Genomic DNA, 22,140 nt, shown 5'->3' on the forward strand with positions numbered 1-22,140 from the left:
TGTACCGTTTCAAGTTTACCGCTATTTTATATATTGTACATACACACACACACACTAAATCTCTAGAACCATGTTTACAAGATTATCCACTATTCTTTTGCCCCCAAGAAGCATAGGAATTATAATACAAAAGAACAACTTTGCCGAGACAATTCATCATTAGAGAAAAGTTATAGATGCACGACAAGTATAAATTAGTCTCATTTTTCTTTTGTGGAATTAAATAAACACAATGCTGAAATTACATTTTGTAATGAACCTGTAAAATTGTCTCTCCAAAGAAAGAAACAACCCCCCTTATAACAAATGAAAGTAAACCAAAATTAATTAAAAAAAACACAGAAATAAGTTTCAGAGTATAGAAACTAAAAAAAAAACAAAACAAAACTGAAAAAGAAAATAAATAAATTCTATGTTTTGCATCAAGAAATTCTGAAGAATAACATAATGGAACAATTGCAATATACTCGTATAAAAATGCCAATTTTTAAAAACTTATGGAAAACTTATATCATACTGTAAGTGCACAATTGCACCTGGACCCAAGAACAACTGTGGGCTCAGGCCCAATGAGCCTTAAACAATGAAAATTTGTAGAGTGTGGGAATGAAATCTAGTTTAAGGATGCGAGGAATTTATTGAACAGGCTCATTGGGCTTGAACCCACAGTTGTCCTTAGGTCCAGATGCAATTGTGCACTTACAATGCTGAGTCTCAAGGATCACAACAGACGGCGTCAATTGTAAGTGCACAATTGCATCTGGACCTAAGGACAACTGTGGGCTCAGGCCCAATGAGCCTGTTCAATAAATTCCTTGCATCCTTAAACTAGATTTCATTCCCACACTCTACAAAATTTCATTGTTTAAGGCTCATTGAGCCTGACCCACAGTTGTCCTTGGGTCTAGGTGCAATTGTGCACTTACACATACAATGACAACGATTTTCAAATTTGATTAAAGCAAAATTTTACTTGAGAATGAGAAGCCGAGACCCGAGACAGAGAATGAGAAGCCGAGACATAGCAAAGTGAGAAGCCAAGACATAGCAGAGTGAGAGACATAAAGCAGCTGAGAGAGAACGTAAGAGAAAGAAAGAAAGAGGGTTGTGCGGCTAGGACTTAGGGTTAGAATTAGGTTTTGCACAATTACCATATTTCTCTTGAAAATTTGTCAAAATTACAACAAAAAAAAATTGGCTTGGAGTGTTTCAGCCCGGTACGCTTCCAGTATGGCCGGATTTCGCTGGTATGACTGGTATGCGTTCGGTACAGCCGGTATATTTTCTAGTATGAAATAGAGGGGTACCTGTACCGGTGCACTGGCTAGTATGGTATCTGCTCACGAGTCCCACCAAGCCCTACCCGAAGGATAGAGAGATTAGCCGTCGATGAAGACCAGATCATCATCTATGACCCACAACCCTGCCAGTGAAGCTCAGATCGTCATCCCCAACCCACAACCCCACTATCGTGCATGCAAGCCCCACCACCGATCCATCCCTCTTCCTCCCTCGACCCATCTCCATTGACCCATCAATTTTCCTCTACCAAACCACCTCCACCTCCACCTATCCATCCCTCTCCCTAACCCACCTCCACTGACCCATCCATTTTCTCCACCAACCCATCTTCGACCTTTCTTTTCATTCAAGACCCACATTCTCTAATAGAGATCTGGGTTTATATGGGGTGGTTCCCATTTATAGTGTAGTATTTTTGTTTTGTTTTGTTTTCATGATTTGGTTGAGGTAATAACAACGATTTGTTCTTGGTTGCAATTGATTTTTTTTTTTTTTTGTATGTCAAAACTTGAAAATTATGACTGGTCCATTGATTTGATCAATCAATCCATTGAAAATTATAATCCAATTCTATTATAGGTATTTTTTGACATTTTCTCTAGAAAATGTTTTACATTGGAGAACCAAACACAAGAAATACTTTTTCGGAGTATTTCCTAGAACACAACCAAACAGATGAAAATGTTTTCCTTTTCATAAAATATTTTCAACTGAAAATATTTTACATGTTGCCAAATACAGCCTAGTGAAAAAGTAGATAAAGATAACTATGCAATAGATCATTATCAATAAATCACATATCATAAAGTGGAAATATAAAATAAAATAAAATGCAAAAAGAAAAAATTCTTTAAGTATCTATATATAAAAACATTAATAGCATAATGATGCTCTAGAGTAAATTATATTTTTTTCATATTCTCTTTTTGGCATTTTCAGTAAAGATGATTAACTAAGCAAAGTAAAAACTTACTAAGAAAGTTCAAATTAACTAAAAATTTGATGGTGGAGATACTAATTATTGGTAATAAAATGACCAAAATAAAAATAACAAATAGACTTGAGAAAAACACATAAGATTTCTAAAGTAATTTCACCAAACACATGGGATTCAACAATACAAAATTACTACACCAAATATTTTTTGACCTTTTTGATATTCTACAAATAAAACAATTTATTAACTTTTTGTCACAATATAGACTATAGAGCGATTACAATGTTTATTATAGTCTCCCCCCCCCCCCCCTCTCAAGAGGTTATTTTATAAGCAGTTTGATTGAAATCAAAATATGCTTTTTATTTAAGTCTAATTAAGGGATACTCCACAACATCACCAACCTAAGTCTTGTAACGGCAAACTGATATCTTTTCATTGCTTGTAACAACTACAACCTCGTCTTTGCAAGTTAAAAGCTCATTGGCCACAATCATATGCATCTTGTACTTTTTAAGAGCCATATCAGCCTTCTCCAAAAGTATTTGTATCTCTGTCTCTAGCTATTTAGTCAGGCAGAGTAGAACTTTCTGTCTCATTTCATTATAAAAGAACAAAAATTCATGGAACTTATAGCAAAAGGCTTTCTATACAAAATTCCAGTAGAAAGGAGACTAATAGGCCCTCCACTTTCTTCAAGACATAGAGGATTATGAAAGAGCATACATCATTTGCCTACTCTTTTCTTTTTCTCAAATTCACATTACCAAAGAAGTATATGAAGCTAAAAACATTGTGGAGACTTCTCTGTTTAGTGGAAGTCCATTGGTAGGCATATTCAAATTCGTAGCCGTGTATATTTTGTTTTGATATAAACTCAAATTTCTATTTTTTTTAAAAAAAACTACATATTAACCCAAACCAAAATTCAACCAAAGCTATAAGAGTGATTTGTGATGGGAAATTTAAAAAATACAACACAAAAAAATTAAATAAAAAAAACCAATTAGAGTTATAAGAAAGAACAAAAATCGAGAGAGAAGAGAGAGAGAATACTCACAGTTTTTGTGTGGAAAAAATATGGATTGAATGAAATAAATGATATCAAATTTATACAAAATAAGACGAGGAGAAGAAAAGTCAAAATATAAGAAAGAGGAAATGATAAAGGAAGTATAATAGTAAAGTAAAGAGTAGTAGAGAGATAAAGAGACAAAGAGGAAGGGGAATGTTGGAGGAAGAGAAGAAGAGTTTTTTTTTTTTTTAGAATAAGAAGATGAATAGTAGAGAGATATAAAAAAAGAGTTTTTGTGATGGGAAATTTAAAAAATACAACACAAAAAAAAATTAAATAAAAAAACCAATTAGAGTTATAAAAAAAAAAACAAAAAACGAGAGAGAAGAGAGAGAGAATACTCACATTTTTGTGCGGAGAAAATATGGATTAAATGGAATAAATGATATCAATTTTATACAAAATAAGATGAGGAGAAGAAGAGTCAAAATATAAGAAAGAGGAAATGATAAAGGAAGTTTAACAGTAAAGTAAAGAGTAGTAGAGAGATAAAGAGACAAAGAGGAAGGGGAATGTTGGAGGAAGAGAAGAAGAGTTTTTTTTTTTTTTTTTAGAATAAGAAGATGAATAGTTTAAATATTCAATTTTAACAATTAATTGAAAATAGAAAGAAGAAAACAAAAAGATGAAATCAATTTGGGTAGTTGAATATAGTCAAACATTTGCATCTAAAGAATAGTAATGTTTGTAATGAATAATCAAACATGTGCATATATCCACTAGAAAGGTAATGAATTATTCAATTTTAACAATTACTTAATTAGAAAGAATAAAATGAAAAGTTAAAATCAATTTGGGTAGGTGAGTAGTCAAATATTTGCATTTGAAATGAATAGAAACATGTTAAATAGTAATGGAGTGCATTAACAGGTTTGTTCATGAACTATATTTAATTATTTTATATAAAATAAAATAGAAAAATCATAAATATTTTTAAAAAGTATGACATTGCTAATGAGGTAGCTTAACAGTAGTATAGTAACATTAAATTCTACGTCTTATATATATATATATAGATGTTTACCACGAAAAAAAAAAAAAAGAGTTACAAATTTACTGGTCAATGTGAATTTGTAATTACCAATTTCAGATTGTCCAGTCACACCACCAAGAAATCTTATTGGTCATTTTAGTCAAGATGCAAGAATAATCTGGCATTGCAATTCTTTCTACCAGAAAGTGAATTTGGTGTCCCAGTTGCATGTTTGGCAAGGAGTGCCAGAGATGAGGAAAGCCAATAAAATCAATAGCTAAGTTTAAACTAATTGAATTTTATCCTACATGTAGTGACCCACTAAGAAGCACATACCAAAATATATGATCACAGCCCAAGTATGGAAGTGCTTCTCTGTCGTGGTGGCTCATACAGGTCTTTGGGGTAAGAAATATTATTGCATAAGATATACAACTTAATAAATATGAGTCTGCATAAGATATACAACCTAATAAATATAAGTCATGTACCTAAGATACAATTAGCATTGTATCACAATATGCACTACCAAATCAAAATGCGCTACAATGCATTGTTATACTGAATTATACACTATGGAACGACTTCCCTAATCACATAATCTGGAGACTCGGGGAATTGGATCAGCTGTGATTTCAACTCAATCCATTCTACCACTCACAAATTATAGCTTGCATTCTTTGACAGAACATCAGTAGACACTTCCTCATCGTCAACCGATTTCCTTGCATACTTTTGAAATGCATCAATATTCTCCGAATCCAAAGCCAGCAATCTGGGGTCACTTGCTGAATTGTACACTAAGGAACTACTTCCCCATTCACATAATCTGGAAACTGAGGAGAGAGTTTTTTCAGCTGTGATTTCAATTTACTCCATTCTACCACCCACAAATTATAGCTTGAATTCTTTAAAAGAACATCTCTAGAGACTTCCATATTATCAACCAATTCCCTTGCATACTTTTCAAATGCATCAATATGCTCCCAAAGCAAAGCCAGCTTTCTTGGGTCACTTTCACTTCTAATTTTATCAAGCCACTCCCTTGCTTCCTCCACCCTTGCCCAAAAGCGTGAATCTTGAGTTAAACCTGCAAACTTGCTCCTCTTATTATTTTCATCCACACTTACCTTTCTCTCTTTCCACCACCTATCAAAAATCTCATACCTCCTCTCCCTTCCATGCTTCAAGTAATGGCCCTTGACATGGTGCATCCCTGTCCGATAGTATTCTGCAATATCCAATGGCTCAACCAGGAGTTTATAGAACTGTGAAGTATTGACCCATTTTGCTCGCCTATTAAAATCATAAGGCAGTTCATTGTTATCCAACATTTTGATGACATTATTCCAGAAAACAGCAAGCTTGTGCCGGTTCAAGTTAACTTTAGAGCCCTTTTTTGAGTTATCCCTTTGCTTGAAACAATCATAGTACCCCATGTGGTCATCAGACTCATCACAAGATGCTTTATACCATTCTATCTGAGCTCTGTATGGATTAATTTTCGCTAAGCTAACAGCCAGCTTGGCAGCATTCAGGTTTGGTCTGAGACCCATTCGCCTTGCCGTCTTCAAGCAGTCTTTGACAGGTCTGGCAACTGTTTCCTATAGGTAAAATAAAGGAGAAATGGTTAATTCAATTCACCTCAAAGCAAGGGTAATAAGGTTCTGTATGAACATATTCAGGAAACACTTTGAACATATTGATGTGGTATGCAGATAATGATTGGCCTTTTGAACTTATAAAAAAGAAAATCTAAAGCTACTTGTCCGTGTCATATTTGATGTTGTTTCTAAGAAAAAATTTAGGGACCTTTAGGGAGTACTTGTAATGGAGCTGAAATGAATAATATGAATGGCTTCAGTTCCTAAAATATATGACACTAGGAGAAATTTTTGAGATTGATAGAATGCACTACCTGGCTATATATTCCTAAGGACTGCAGTGCCATAGCAACCCCTGATTCATAGCTTGACTCAGGAATATCTGCTTGCATGAAGCTACTCTGCTTCAAAAACTGTAGAGAAACTTTCTCCACATAATCTCCATACTTGAGATGATCCTCAACACTACTACATGGAGAACCAGTCATAAGCAACAAATACATCATTTTGATAACAGACACGGCATTATCCACACAAATTGCTCCCTCTTCAGAACAAAACAAGTAGCTTCCTAGTGGCCAAAATAAACTTTTTGCTACCTCTTCTCCTGCTTGTGCTATCACTTCCAAATGACACATGACCAAGCGCAAGAGCTCCGCTTTATCTTCATCCTGTAATTGGGCAAGCATGCCAAAGCCAGGAGAAGTCATGGACAAATGCCAATACTTCAGTAGGACTGGGAAATGTAGCTGAGTAAAAGATGCTTGAGGAGCAAAGAGCATTCTTGGCATGATGTCATGTTTTGAGACTACATTACAAAAGTTACCACCCCATCTTTCTCTAAGGACAGCTTTGGAAAGTGACTCATTGCCAAGCATTGGAGAGCCAAAAGTGATGCATAGGACTTGTAAGGGAGAAGAGACAAGTTGGAAGTAAGAGAGGAGCCAAAGAGTACAAAGTGTGGCAACTGTTCCTCCTAGAGAGTGGCCTGTGATGACAATTGGCTTGCTTTTCTCCGTTAGTGCCAACATCTGCCGAAATCATTTGCATGTTTGCACTTTGTTACATGAGGCTTAAATCATGCAATTAATAACCATGGAAAATTAGAACTTGGGAGCAATTTAAATATTCTGTAAAAGTTAGGAATATTACCACATAATGGATTAGCGGAACTTTCCTTCCAACCAGTTTGGAGGGTGATTCTAAGGGCATGTTTAGTAGATTGTAATAGGTGCTGTAATGTAATAGTTATTTTTATGGTTTATCTATGCTTTAGTTTGGTTATATTTTTATTATAAAGAATAATCATTACTTATGAATAGCTATTCTATAAAATGAGGAATAAGTATTCCTCTTTAAAAGGTTGTATTAATTATATTTTAGTAAGTGCAATAATTTTAAAGCTTAATATATTTCCAAATAAACAAACTTTCCATCTACATTTAACAATTATAAAAATAAAAAATAACTCATATCTCTCTTAAATTTAATACTAATAATTTTTAAGGAGATATAATTGTATGAGTAAGAAATTTCCTAAATTAAATGTTAAATTACATTCTAATGTTATAATTCACAACCAAACTAATAATTAGGTTTAGTTATTATATTACAACACATATTATTTCTAATAATAAAGATTACAATTCTTGTCATAATCTTCATTCTGTGTACCAAACTTACCCTAACTGTTTTTAACAGATTTGGCATAAAATAGGACTAGTATTATACTTTAATTACTTCTACTTTAATGACCAACCGTGTACAGATATTTTTGAAAGATTCAAAATTTTCCTCCAAATAAGTTTGGAAGAATTTCCTCCAATTTATTATATAACAGCTCATAAATCACGCAACTAAAAGTACATCTCATCAATCGCCACCTGATTGGTTGGAAGAATTTTCCAGAGTTTTGTGATAAACGTTTTCCTCTTTGAATAGGTAATTAATAATTACTTCCTACATTTTGTAATATTAATTGAAGTGGTGATTTTCGGCAAGGGAAAATGAAGAGCCGCAAAAGATGAATGAGAGAAGTCAAGAATGAATGCATGACGGTATTTTTTTTTTCATGCATGACGTTATTAATAGCACGTGGGAAGCAAAAGTTGACCAAAGCGTGTGATTCAAGTTCTTTGACTATAGCATAGATTTTTTTTATAAATATATAAGTAATAAAATCATGATGTTCTAGATCAATATGTATTTTTGCAGGTGATATGTACACGATCAAATTAGGTGATTAGTTAATCGAGTTAGGTGAACTTAGGGAATCACGTATTCTTAAGGGAAAAGTACCATATGAACCAATCAGTTCTTCACAATGTTTCTTCTCAAAAAAAAAAAAAAAAGTTATTCATAATATTTATTATTGTGCTTCTAGCAATTTGAAAGGGGTCATTAAATCAGGAGATTGGGCTGATGTATATAATTTATTTTGCAAGCAACTTCTAAAGTTTTTCAATGTTTTTCATTGCTTGTTACACTACACTGGTTACACTAAGGATCCGTTTGGATACAGCTGAAAACTGAAAATACTATAGCAAAATAAATTTTAAATGTCTGAATAGTGCCGTGAGATCCATTCTTAATGAAAAAGTGGCTGAAAAGTGCGTGAACAGTATATGAACAATACGTAAACAATACATGAACCGTATGAAATAGAGTGTGAATAGTGACTTTTGTCTCCCAATTGAAATGCGTGCAGAGGAAAAAAAAAAAAAAAAAAGCTGAAACGCATCCCTAACAAAACGTAAACGCTATAATTATTATCCAAACAATCACTAAGTTTTAATCTCACTAAATATGTGTTATTTAACATACAAAACATAACGAAAAAAAAAAAAAAAAACATAATGAAAAGAAACTCATAAAAAGAAAAATAAATCTTTATGTAATGAGATTAAGTTATTGAATTTGATGACAAACAATTATTAGAATGCTAACAAGATTTCCTCTAAAAAAAATTAAAAAAAAGAAAAAAGAATGCTAATAAGATTTCCAATTGCGTTTGACTTGGTCCAGAGTCTCACTGACTGAGCACTTGGTCAATCAAATTCTCTTTGTTCAAAGTGGGTGGTTTCTTATTGTTAGTGGCTTATTGCCCAACGTAAATAAATAAATAAAAATTTATATAACCAAAGAAAAAACTTTACCAAGTTTATATATTTATAACAACTTGGGACATCGAAGAAGAGAGATTATAGTAACTACAATTGAAAATCATTTTTATAAAGAGTTTAAAATTTAAAAAGGTTGGTTAAAAAAATTGTTTCTACTTTTTTAAAATATAGTTAAATAATAAAGAGTTACCATTAAAAATAGATTCTATAGATTGAAATTATTTCTTAAAAAAATAAAAATAAAATAAAACAAACTTTTCCACTATTTCAAAGTGTAGACAAGACTATGCTGATGCTGATCTGGAAAGTGGAAAGTGGAAAGTTAAGAATTAAAAAAAAAAAAAAAAATAACCACGTAAGTGGTGGCACCAAGTAAATACAAATCGATAACGGCACGAAAAGGAATCGCCGACACTAATAATTCATTTTTTATTTTTTATTTTTATGAACAATTCTTAGCTTTATTAGTTGCCACTTGTTGGTTTGTTTTTATTCGACCCGCGAGAAAAAATTAAAATTGGAATTTTCATGACATTTTTTGTTCTTTGAGAAAATATTCCATAACATTGAACATAGACCACCTAATAATCTTGAATTTCGTAAAATAAAATAAAAAAACAAAGAAAAGTGGGAATATCACTGAAAGGGAGAATTGTATATTACTAGAAAGTGGTAATTCTTAAGTATTCCTAAAACACAAAGAATGATACTCTTTTTTATTTTTACATTTATAGTAAGGTTCACTATGAATATGAAAAGAGAGAGTACCATGTCTTCAAACTCCGAAAATATCTAAGAATTTTTCCACTATTACATATATATAATTGTAACACCAAATATCAACTCCGTTATTAATTAAGGGATTCTTAATGTTTTAAATAAATAATCAATCATAAGCAATCCATTCAATCACAATAAGAAAATACATCAAATTATACACTACCAAGGAAGGAGTTGCATTTTTTGGTGAATGAAGCCAATGCTTGTAATTTGACCATGCTACCAAATTTAGCAAATTTGATAAGTTTTTATCATAAGATTAGAATCAAGTTATACTTGATGTAAATATTTTTTTAAGTTTATAATATTTAAAAAATAAAATATTTTTAAAATTTTATCATTGTGTTATATGTTCATTTTTTTTAACATGTACGGTCAATTTTGTGCTAATCGGACTATTAGTTACTATCCTATCTAAACTCATACTTTGTCTAATTCAATTGAATTTTTTTATTAAAAAATCTCTTAAAATTTAACGTTTTATATAGTGATATTTATTGATTTACAAGTAGACAATATTGTAATTCAATGATGGAATAAAAAAATATGATTTCAAATTTTCAACAAAAAAGATTAAATAACTTAACATTAGCAAAAATTGCATCAAATCAAATGTAACTAAAACTTATATTGTACCATGTCTTCCTCCACCAACTGTACTTTTATTCTAGTTTTTAATTAGGAAATTCTAAGGACTGAGTCGGTGTGCGCTTGGATTTATACATGCAGAATACCACTTCCTACCATTCTCACCTTACTTGGATATCTTTATTAGAAAAAGTCTTAGAAACCCAGTAAAAACTTTTGACCATAATATAAAATTATAAATTAAGCACGGGGAATTGAGAAAATATACCAAATAGGAATTAAGAATTAAATTGAAGTAGCTACTGAATTATTTTTGATAAATTTGAAGATTACACGTTACAACAACGGACAATAAGAAATTTGAATCATTGGTGTTTTTTTGAAAAACATCAACGGGTTGAATTATAAAACTTTTAGCAAGTGACTTCGAAATTGTATGCTACATTTACACTCCAATAATCTTTAATTTATTCAGTAACATATATAAATGATAATAACACACATCACCACCAGTATATAAGATATATATAGCCATGTGAATTTATTATAAAATAATAATAAAGTTTGTAACACAAATCAAATCAAAGGTCAAATGAAGTTTGTGGGAAGCATTCTATCAAGATAAAATAAAATAAAAGTTTGTGGGAGCATCCACCCCACCAATTAAACAGACTCCATCCTCTTCATCTTATAATTACACCTAATTAATTTGTATTAGTCAGGAAATTGCAATTAGATTGACCAGTAATGTATGTGGCATTATTGATAAGTATAAAAATGAAAGGAACCTTTCACAATTATTCTAACATAAAATCACCCGAAAAAAAAAAATGAAAGTAGTCAACACGGCAGAAAGGCTCTTTCCTGCGAAGAGATTGGATTGAAGACTGAATTTGACCTCCCAACTACAATTCAAACAGACAAAGAGAATCGAATTGGGCACAATGGCTAAAATTTTTTGTATTTAGAAATTGTGACAAACACTATGGCCAAAAATGTGAAGGTACAAAAATACAATCCAGTTTTTTGCCTTTATATGTGGTGATCATGGACAAAACAAGATTTGGAAGTCACCAAGCAACATCTTCAAGAGGCTTTCAAATGAAAATTGAAATTCGGTGATAAGATAGGACAATATTTGGTGATAAGATAGGACAATATTTGGAGCACATAGGAATATATAATCCGTGACCTAGACAGAAAATTATTAGATACAATATTTCAATATCTTATTGCCTACCGTTTAATACAATAGGATCTCTCAATTTACCGATTACCAACCTTACTTTTATCCCTGCTTTTATGAGTGGCTTGCATTATTGAGATATCAATGCAAACAAAAGTTAAAGGTGTTTTTAAATAATTAACTCTTGTATGTCTTTTGTTCACTTTATTTTTATTTTTAAATTTGCACGTTTTATACAGTATGAATAATATGAAAGGGATAAGAATTCAGAAATCAACTTTTTCAAGTTCATCTCTACTTCCCTTTTCTCACACACTTTCACAAGATAGTGCGCTTCTCTTTACCTTATTTTTTATATTATTTTATCAGTATTATTTTCATATGTTATTCCTATTAATTAACTATTTAGTGCTTCAAGTTGTTAGAACCTTCCCTTTTCACACCTCTATGATTTTATGGTGTTAGATGATTCCTTATCAGTTTAACTTTAAAAATTTCCTTTTGGGGCAAACCTAATTAGTAATGTGAGGTAAAAATATAGAGGGAAATAGAGTTAGCATAGTTCATATTATTTCCATTTATAGTAGCCCGCCCCTTCTGGACCCAGATACCCACTTTTTTATTTGTTTTCCAAAAATTTATCAGTACTCACCCTAGTTCAGTTGGCATTGAAACCGCTTCTATCAGCATGGTCCAAAGACTCCAAACCAAAAAAAAAAAAAAAAAAACCTGCCAAGGTCTTTTATATTTGGCTAAAACTTTAGTTCCTTACACATTATCAAGACACTAATTAATGACTACCAATTAATTTGATTATTAGCATATGAAATTGAAATGTCATGTATACATTTCAGCATGTAATAATTCAATGAGAAGAAATATTAAGTGTATGTTTGAATTTTGTTGAAAAGCATTTTTCAGCTGCATCTCATGTTTTCTTGTAAGTCATGTGCACTGTTCGCAGGACTCGCAAGTACTTTTTTCAGCAAAAACAACCTCAAAATTGAATTCTACGGCACTATTCTTACATTTAAAAAATTATTTTGCTATATTGTTTTTAATTTTCAGTTTTCACCCTTAAGCAGTATTCAAACACAATATGAGCTAGTAACGGATGATCAACTCAATGCAAATGCCCAGAAATGGTGAAAACATAGCACTCAATCTAATTATCTTAATCAAGACCAACTTGAAAACAAGCTGAAACCAAAGAATCATGAAATCATAGCTAATTCTACAAGATAAATTTAATGGAATTTTACCTTAATTATAGACTACGAAAGAAGTTAGAAAATAATGGTGTTTCAAATGATCATGTTAACGGTCAAACACCAGCCTTTGATTAGTTTTTTTTTTTTTTTTTTTGAGTTTGCTCGCCCTATAAATCATTTCTGTTTATTTTGTTTTGATTTACATGGTAATACAGATTTCTGATTTACTGAATTATACACCCGCATACAAAATCTGAACTAGAATTTATTTAATTCCAATGACAGAAACAACTAACCTGGTTTTGGAAATTTGTATGCATAGACAAGAAAAGCTGTAACAGGCCTTCATGCACCATGACAGGCTCCTCGCCTTCGTTGAGGCGGTGCAGCGGGATGAACAAGGCGTTTCCGTCGCTCTCCATTAATGGCACCAAGTTTCCGCAGCTGGGTTCCGAGTTTCCAACCGTTTGGATGCCTGAGAAAGCGATATACCCAACATCTCCAATTTGCTCCGTGAAAAAATCTCGCGGAGTACTTGTGTTGGAGATGTTGCAGAGCCTCCATGACTCCGATAGCAATGGTGTGGATGCTAAAAACTTTGCTAACATCTCACTCGTCTCAAACCTGCAGCCATATATGGTTAATTAATTGCTAATTGGAGCTTGGTCAAAAATTCATAGTATTTGGAAAGGAAAAAAAAAAAATAAGGTGTTAAGGTGGAGTAATTTACGATGAAGTTTCGGTTCCCATGGACTAGTTGTTGTTGTTCTCTCTTTGTGTCACAAAGTTTGAAGTCTTTGGTTAGAAAAGAAAGTTAAGAGTCGTGTGAACCTGAAATGGACGGAGGAGTTGAAAAATTTGATAGAAGGTGGGGTTAATTTTGTGGTGTTATTTTTCTTTTTCTTTTTCTTTTGAGAGAAGGTGTTATTTTTCTAACGTTCGTACCAATATAATGATTCTTTTTTCTTTTTTTCGTCTTTTTGGCAAGCAAAGATAATGATTCCGAGTAATTCTAGTATTACAAAAAAAAAATCCCAATTTTTGCCACAGTTATTGTAGGTGATAAACTATGATTAGTAGAACGGTTTTTTTTTTTTTTTTTTTTTTGGGTCCTAGAATTTTTGTTGATTCTTTTATAGGAGTATGGAGACTGGTGGTGGGTCAATTTGTCATGTAATGTGTGGGGGTTCTGTTTGGAGCTATGATTAAGTCTTCACTTGGACTGGAAATTGCCGCGTGAGATTGTTAGCGAGTCAATGGCACTGTCATTGGGTCGACGAGGCACTTGTGGGGTTTTGCTTTGTTTATGAAACGCGGTTGCTTTTGCGTTCTGTTTGGGACTTCCCTATAATATGAGGAAATATAACATGTTGACGTTTTTTTTTTTTTTTTTTTTTTGTGTGTGTGTGGGGGAATTCTACAGTTTAATATGGGGTCAACTTTTGATTCAAAAAAAAAAAAAAATGGGGTCAACTTTTTTTTTTTTGGGGTCTTTGAGAAGGATATGGGATCAGCTCAAAATCTTAAACTAAGTGCTATGGTGTGAAATGATATTAGTGATCATTAAAAAAAAAAAAAAACAATTGATGGTGGGTAAGTCACAACTCATGAGTGACGCTAGCTAATACCATTTGGCAAACAATTAGAAGAAGAAGAAAAAAAAAATGCAGTTTTTAAAACTTTATTTATTTATTTTGACTGTTCTCATAAAATGAAATAAAATAAGAAAGCTTTCTTCATCTTATTTCCATTTACAAAAAAATAACATTCTTGATATAGTATTTCATATCAAATATCACTACCTAGTGTTCAATCCCTTTTCAAAGTGTTACATTTTCCATAGAGAAAATATATGTTTGAGTTGTGTTTTTGCATTAATGGGGATTAATTTCCTGTCACCTAGGCACAAGTAGAGAACAAATTGAAATTCGCCAAGGGCTTTGATGACATTTACGAAGTGGTAGTGTGGTACTTGAGCTTGACCACCACCGACTTAGTCTCAGTCCATGAGATTTTGGGTTTTAAATTTTTAGCAAAATACACTATATGTGTCAGATTCACCACCACCACACCCACAAATGACAACCACAGTAATAGGCATTATTTTTCAAGTTGCAGCAATGTTATATACACGATAAATTTAATAATTATTTTAATAAGTTATTGAAGTAATAGACAATGATTAATGCAATATCATTTTTATTAGATTCATTGTTAATATTATGTTTACTGTGCACCAAACAAAACATGGCACCTTGATTATTGTAAAAAAATTTGTGAAGTTTGTTGCCTTTATAACTTATTGTTATTGATTTTATATATATTACTGCTTCAAGTTCTCCAACAGTCATATTATTCTTAAATTCAAGTTACAAATTTCACACTACAAAAAAAAAAGTACTATTGCGACAGGCCAAAACCGCCGTAAAAGCCCAAATAACCGCCGCTAATGGTCCATTTGGGCTATTGCGGCGGTTTTGCCCGCCACTGTTGTGGTGCCGCTATAGATCTATTGCAGTGGCCACAAAAAGTGCCACAATAGATCGCCCATTTAGCTGCGCTTTTGGCCTATTGCGGCGAGCAGAAAACCGCTGCAATATGAGATTACCATATGGGTCAAGTGACCTTTTTAGACCTGCCGCTATAGGTGACAACCTTTAGCGGCGGGCATTAAGCGCCGCTATAGGGTTTATTAAACAGCAGACTCTATGTCAAGGAAGACAGTTTTGTATCATATCGGCTGGTATATTTCGTACCGGTGCGTACACCGATACAGAAATGGTGGTGTTTCGTACCGGTTTAAATACCGGCCATATTGGACCTGTTTTGCCCATACCGAGATATATACCGGGTTTCAACCAGAAATTAGATACCGGAAAAAAAAAAGGTTGATTTCGACCGGGAATTAGATACCGATTTGGGATCTCTTCACCTTGGCCTCACACTAGTGATAGCAAATCTGGCTGGCAGTGAACAATGGCACCGGCATTGAAGCAGTGAAATGAAGTTGAATGCCTAATCTAAGAAAGGGGGAGAGAGATCAAATCTGAAAACATGTTTTGGCTAATGGAAGGGAAATACTCTCATGTCGGAGAGAAAAATCTGAAAATATGTGTGGTGGGAAGAGCAAGTCATGTGAGAAAGAGAGAGTCTTGGAAGTTTAAATTGTGTGAAATAGGAAGTTGTGCTAGTCAGTAAGTTAACGTGTTTGACGTAAAAGGCTGACAAAAGGTACTTGAAAGATGGAAGATGCAAATTTTTTTGAGTTCCTTGGTTTTATCACCCACTATTTTAATTTTTATAATTATTTAATCTTTTTCTACCAACTCCCTCTAACGTAATATCTCATTTCTCACCTACTGCCTTCTTTTTTTGGCCTTATACTTTCATCTTTGTTCATTTTTTTTATAATAAACTTATAAATAGATTATTGGCCTTATACTTTGTTCATCTTCGGCCTCATACTTTTTTGGCCTCATACTTTTAATTGCTTAACAAATTAACTTTTACCAAATAATTAAAGTTATAAATATACAAATGATATTTATATATTTTAAAAATATATACAAATAATTTTTTTTTAAATAGCGGTAAACTCGAAATGATACACCGGTATTGACCGGTACTGAAATATATTGTTCCGCTGGCTAAACCGGTACAGCCTCCAATATGAGATTAACTCCCTTGCTCTATGTATCTTATAGCGGCTGCCGCTATATGTTTGAAGCTTTAGCGGCAGGCTATAAACGCCGTTATAAGTCTCCAATTATTTCATAATTATAGTCCTTCAGCAGTGGTTTTTTCCCATTGCTATAGGTTTTTTTTTTCCTCCTAAGTTCTAAAACCACACTTCTATTATAAATAACCTGTAATAATTGTAGCTCCACTAAGACAATACCACAAATTTAACTTAATAACACCACAAATTTAACCCCCGTTAAAGGTTCATTTGGGCTATTGTAGCGATTCTGCCCGCTATTGTTGTGGTGCCGCTATAGATCTATTGTAGCGGTCACAAAAGGCACCGCAATAGATCGCCCATTTAGCGGCACTTTTGGCCTATTAAGGCAGGCAGAAAACCGCCGCCATATAAGATTACCATTCGGGTAAATTGACCTTTTAGACCCGCCGTTATAGGTGACAACCTTTAGCGGCGGGCATTAAGCACCGTTATAAGGTTTATTAAACAGTAGACTATATGCACCTTTTAGTAGCGGGCATAGACGCCGCTATAGATCTCCAATTATTTCATAATTATAGTCCTTTAGTGGCAGCTTTTGCCCGCTGCTATAGTTTTTTTTTTTCCTCCTGGGTTCTAAAACCACATTTCTATTACAAATAGCATGTAATAATTGTAGCTCCTCTAAGACAATACCACAAATTTAACTTAATAACATCACATATGTCTCCAAACTAACATTATATTAACATAGAAATATATTATCAAATACATAACAAAAGAAAAGATGTGGTCCTTTGTACACAACATTATATTAACTACATAACATTGTTTATAACCATCATCATAAAATCAACAAAAGAAAAGATATGGTCTTTTGTACACAGAAAGTCCTTCAACACTTAAATTAAACTAATACCATAATCGCCAAAGGCCTTGTAGCTGAATTGACACCTCCCCATGTACAAAGTGCTTGGGGGTTTAGGGGGGAAAGGGTTCAAGCTGTGGAGTTAGCAGCATGTTGTAATTATTTCTCAAAAAAAAAAAAAAAACTAATACCATAATAAAAGTTTCATAATATTTTTCAACACTTGCAAAAAATGTGTTTGTTTAAATGTGGTTCTTTGTACACAAAATGTCCTCAAACACCAACATAACGTTTATAAGTTACTTGGTTGATGGGATGCAGCTGATGATTTTTGGGGAGCTGGGGATTGTAGGATTGGAGGAACGTCCTACATACAGAAAAAAAAAAAAAAAAAAAAAAAACGCATTTATTAGGACACAACGATATCAAATATTGGAATCCAAAATTGCTTAATGCATGAGCAATACAAGGGAAATTTGGAGTTTCAAAGACTGCAACTACAATATGGAAATCACAATACAACTATCAAACACCTTAAAGTATAAACACAATTTCTACAAGGAAGAAATGAAGTGCTTTTAACTTCAAATATATTCTATATTCACTCACATTGGCATTGACATAAAAAGCAATAGTATGCCGATTTCATCAAACTTTCAAGCACTAAAAATGTTTCAACAAATGGATTTTTAATTTTTTATAATAAGAACAAGCCAAAGATCAACAAAAAGAGAAACACGTATAAAAAAGATCTGGTAACATATATTAGAGCACATCAATTAGTGGTCACTAGATCTCTAGATGCTTGTGACACCAACAGAAAGGTTGACTTCCATAATTTTTCTGACTTTCAGTCAAATCTTAGGCCATTGTTTGTAGTAATGCAAAAGTCTAAGGCTTGCAAATATAAATAAATAAAGAGTAGATGGACCAGACCAAGCCTTCCAAAAGTTCACTTAGGTGGGGCCTGCAGCAAATTATGTCCAACTTTTTAGTCAATCTTTTCCCCCCCACTGCAGGCAAAACACGGTAAGCTAGTCAAGCTCCTTATCTAGCAGAAAAGCTGGTAGCCATTATCTAATGACTATCCAAATTACCATGAAATCCAATTCAACATCAACAAAAAGTAAAGAAGCAAAGGCAAAGCAACCTATCTATTAACCAACCTCTAAGCTCTTAACATTTTTTGCTTTTAGAATCCAAGTATCACTATTCTGAATCTGAATAGGTACAATTTAAGAGAGAGAGAGAGAGAGAGAGAGAGAGAGAGAGAGAAGAAAAAATGACCAAGCCATTTTTGTCTTGACAATCTCTCTAGGATTATCAAGCCTACAATTCAAGCACTAATAAAAAAAAACATGACAACCCACCAAACTGCTGCAGATCGTACTCAAAGACTCACAATACATTTGATTAGACCTCTTTTTTTTGGGGGATATATTAAAGTATACATTTCATTAAATTTTGTTTTTATTTTCTTTCTTCCAGTTAGACATGGAGTAGAGGCAGCCCAAGGACTCCCTGGTAAGCCACAAATTAATCATTAGACAAATTTTAACAATCCTAAAATAACCTATATAAGTCAACAAGCTTTGATAGGTAAGTCAACAAGCTAGATCTGCAATGAACATGTAAAAGTCTTGCAACAAATCCAACTAAGAAACCAAACCCCTTGTCTGTTTCGTATAAACTAATTGTTTTTCCTCTCTAAGACTTAGATTCTAACCACAGCTACTTTACAAAATGAAGGAAAATTATGATTTCTTTTCCTCTTTTTCAATTGGGTTAGCCTTCAGGGAAGAAATTTTTTCTTTAAATGTATAACCTTTATACGTAAAACCTAATACAACCAATCAAACCCAGATGCAGATATGCTAACATTATCAAACTCCAAGCAAAAGACACACAATCAATTCAAGTGAATTTGAAAAAAAAAATCAGATTCCAAGTGCTAATCAAAGTGCTAATCAGCCTAAATGATCAAACCCCTTTACACACTTTTGTTATTTTTCAATAGCCTAAAGTGCTAATCATCCCAAAGTCTTCACTAAGTTTTATATTACCTAAAATTGGCAAGTATAAATCATGTAGCTTAGAAAGAAAGCTCAAAAAACAAAGCACAAACCTTATTACTATTTGAATACAAATCAACCCAAAAACACAAATTAACCATTAGAGACCCCAAAATCAAAATCATTAATGCCAACCTAACTACATTGTGAAGTTATTTGTTGCATTTGTTGAAGCATGCGAACCATTCTTTGCTCCATATCTTCGAATTGGGTAAGTCTTTCCTTCATTTCGTCAAAGAGGACAATTTCTCCTGCATCTTAACCAAGGAAGCCTTCAGTTGTGTAACTTCCTTGTCCCTTGATTGACTTGATTGTATTTGAAGGTCTGTGAGAGCACTCTTACTACTTCGGCTACTTGGGCTTAGACCAAATTCTACCCCACGAATACGACCTTTGAGCCCCTTACCCATCACTTTGGCAAACACATCATCTGGTGCCCATGCAATACTACCAGTTGTGTCAGATGATTGCAATTGATTCGAAGGTTCAGCCAACAATTCCTTCATTTTATCCTGATATATGAATTCAATGAACAATTTTTAAATAGCATTTAATGAGCAATCATTTATGAATAGTACAAATAAGATTTGAAATTATGGCATAGCAGTACCAACAAGATTTGAAACATCTAAGTACCAACAAGAAACATCTAACTGAAGTAGAAGTTCCTCAACAAACTAAAAATTAAAACAACTATGGAAAGTATTTCAAAACAACTAGCATCACAACTAGCATTTCAAAGTATTTCAAAACAACTAGCATTTCAAAGTATTTCAATAAAGTTGTCTTCTTTAACATGGAAACATAAAGCAGTGTTGCCGTGTGAAGACCATTGATTTTAGGCTAAGATTACTTAAATGAAGAGTGTGACATTGGCATCTAAGTGTTATTCTTTGGAAATCGGCCATGTCAAGAGATAAAATAGAAACCTTAACTCTATTTTTCCATATGACATCTTAACCAAATGAACATGAATAGCTGAACAATTAATAGATATATCACACAATTTAAATATATGTTCATCTGTTCTTCAGTGTCTGTTTGCATGCAGCTAAACCATAAATTGCAGAACTACTTAGATCATGATTTTTAGGTCAAACATAAGAGTTGTATATAAAGTTTCTTGACAAAAATGTGAAATGCATGTAAAATATTGTACATAAGTTTGGCAAATGAACAAAATTCCATCATATATTTCAAAACGCATGCTAGAAGTATATCTGTGTGATGTGCCAATTTTCAAAGACAGAAGTCCTACAAATCATAGATCTGCTAGATTCATCCAGCCTGTCAAAAAACTATTCAAACTTTAAAGCAAATGCATAGTAATCCAGCCCAAGCTCATCATGTCATCAAATAACAAAATCAAATGAACCAAATTCAATTGCAACTTTCACTCATATTAATTTAAACCTCCCTCTAACCTATAATATCATTTGAATCAAAATCAGTCTTTCACACTAATGCATTCACCAGATATATGGTCAAAAAGCATAAGAATCACTTAACAAATAAAATTCATATGAATCAAATAATGAAACTTTTATCCTTCTGCTTGATGATGATTCACAATCATAGGCCACTGCCTCCATATTATTGTTTTGTTAACCTTCATTTCATTAATATAAGTCTATACATCACCACAAGCTCCCATATACAAACTCAAAAGCAGGCACGTAATAAAATTTAATGTAAAAAAATGGATTACTCACCATTTTTGCTTGCACTACAGGATTAATTGCAGATCCACCTTTACAAGTATGCAATATTGAATATAATGCTACACGCTCTACAAGACGTCCATCCGCTTTTGCCAGCAATATGAATAGCATATTTATGTAGTTTTCAATCAATTTCACATCTTGGTTTAGTGCTTTATCGTTATTAAAAAAAATTACACCTTATAGTTATTCAAACACTATGTTCTACTAATTTAACTATGGTGTTATAAAGGATTATGTTGTCCTCTTAAGCAATGGAATTCACCATTATAAGGCTTAGCATGCAATATACTACACTACAAATGAGCTTCAAGCATTTGATTTAAATTTCTCTTTTGTTATCAATACATGCTAAATAGTTTTTCAGAGTTTAAGAACATGATATTGAATGGTTGAAATTATAACACAGCATATGGTCAGGAGCTAGAAATTAGTAAAGTGAAAATTAAACTTTTTGTGGTTCTCTAATAAAGCAAGATTGCATGACTTTTCAGCCGCCTAAAGTCCAACATATGTTACACATTCACCTACATACAGTGAGCTGATTTTAACCTCAAGTATTGGACTTGCATCTTACCCCATATATATATATATACATTTTAAACTCATTCAACTGACAGAAAGTAATACACATTCAAGAGGGGCACAGGGTGGAATACTTGGTCTCCATCAACAGGAGCTAGGATGTCTTATTGCAAGTCATCATCAAGATACTCTAAAATATTTAAATTTACAAGCAGATGGCACTTCTCATTAATTCCATAAGCCTAAAAGTTCAAATATGCATCGGATTAAAATTTCTAGCTAGCATGCCCACAAAATTAGTAAACTTTATATAGCACGAGAAGTTTCTAATTATTTCTCTCCACTTACAGGACACCTAAAGTAGTGATTAGTGATACTAATATTAAAAAATGAAGCATGGGTTAATAAACTCAACTAACATTATTACAGAAACTAAGTCTATTCCATTGTACAATTTTTGATTAGTGATTCTAATATTAAAAAATGAAAAGAGAGAG

At 32.7% G+C, this 22,140-nt stretch overlaps 1 protein-coding gene across 1 annotated transcript; it reads right to left on the minus strand.

Annotated features, from left to right (window-relative positions):
• Positions 1-4,686: 4,686 nt before the first annotated feature.
• On the minus strand, positions 4,687-13,665 carry LOC142631786 (lipase-like PAD4). The gene is made up of 4 exons (XM_075806102.1): positions 13,509-13,665; positions 13,075-13,402; positions 6,206-6,922; positions 4,687-5,891 (listed from the first exon to the last, which is right to left on the minus strand). Exons 1-4 carry the CDS (start codon positions 13,526-13,528, stop codon positions 5,088-5,090), a joined length of 1,869 nt encoding a protein of 622 aa, XP_075662217.1. The 5' UTR covers positions 13,529-13,665; the 3' UTR covers positions 4,687-5,087.
• Positions 13,666-22,140: the final 8,475 nt, after the last annotated feature.

This window comes from Castanea sativa, chromosome 4 (assembly GCF_040712315.1).
Source record: "Castanea sativa cultivar Marrone di Chiusa Pesio chromosome 4, ASM4071231v1".
Classification (NCBI taxonomy): domain Eukaryota; kingdom Viridiplantae; phylum Streptophyta; class Magnoliopsida; order Fagales; family Fagaceae; genus Castanea; species Castanea sativa.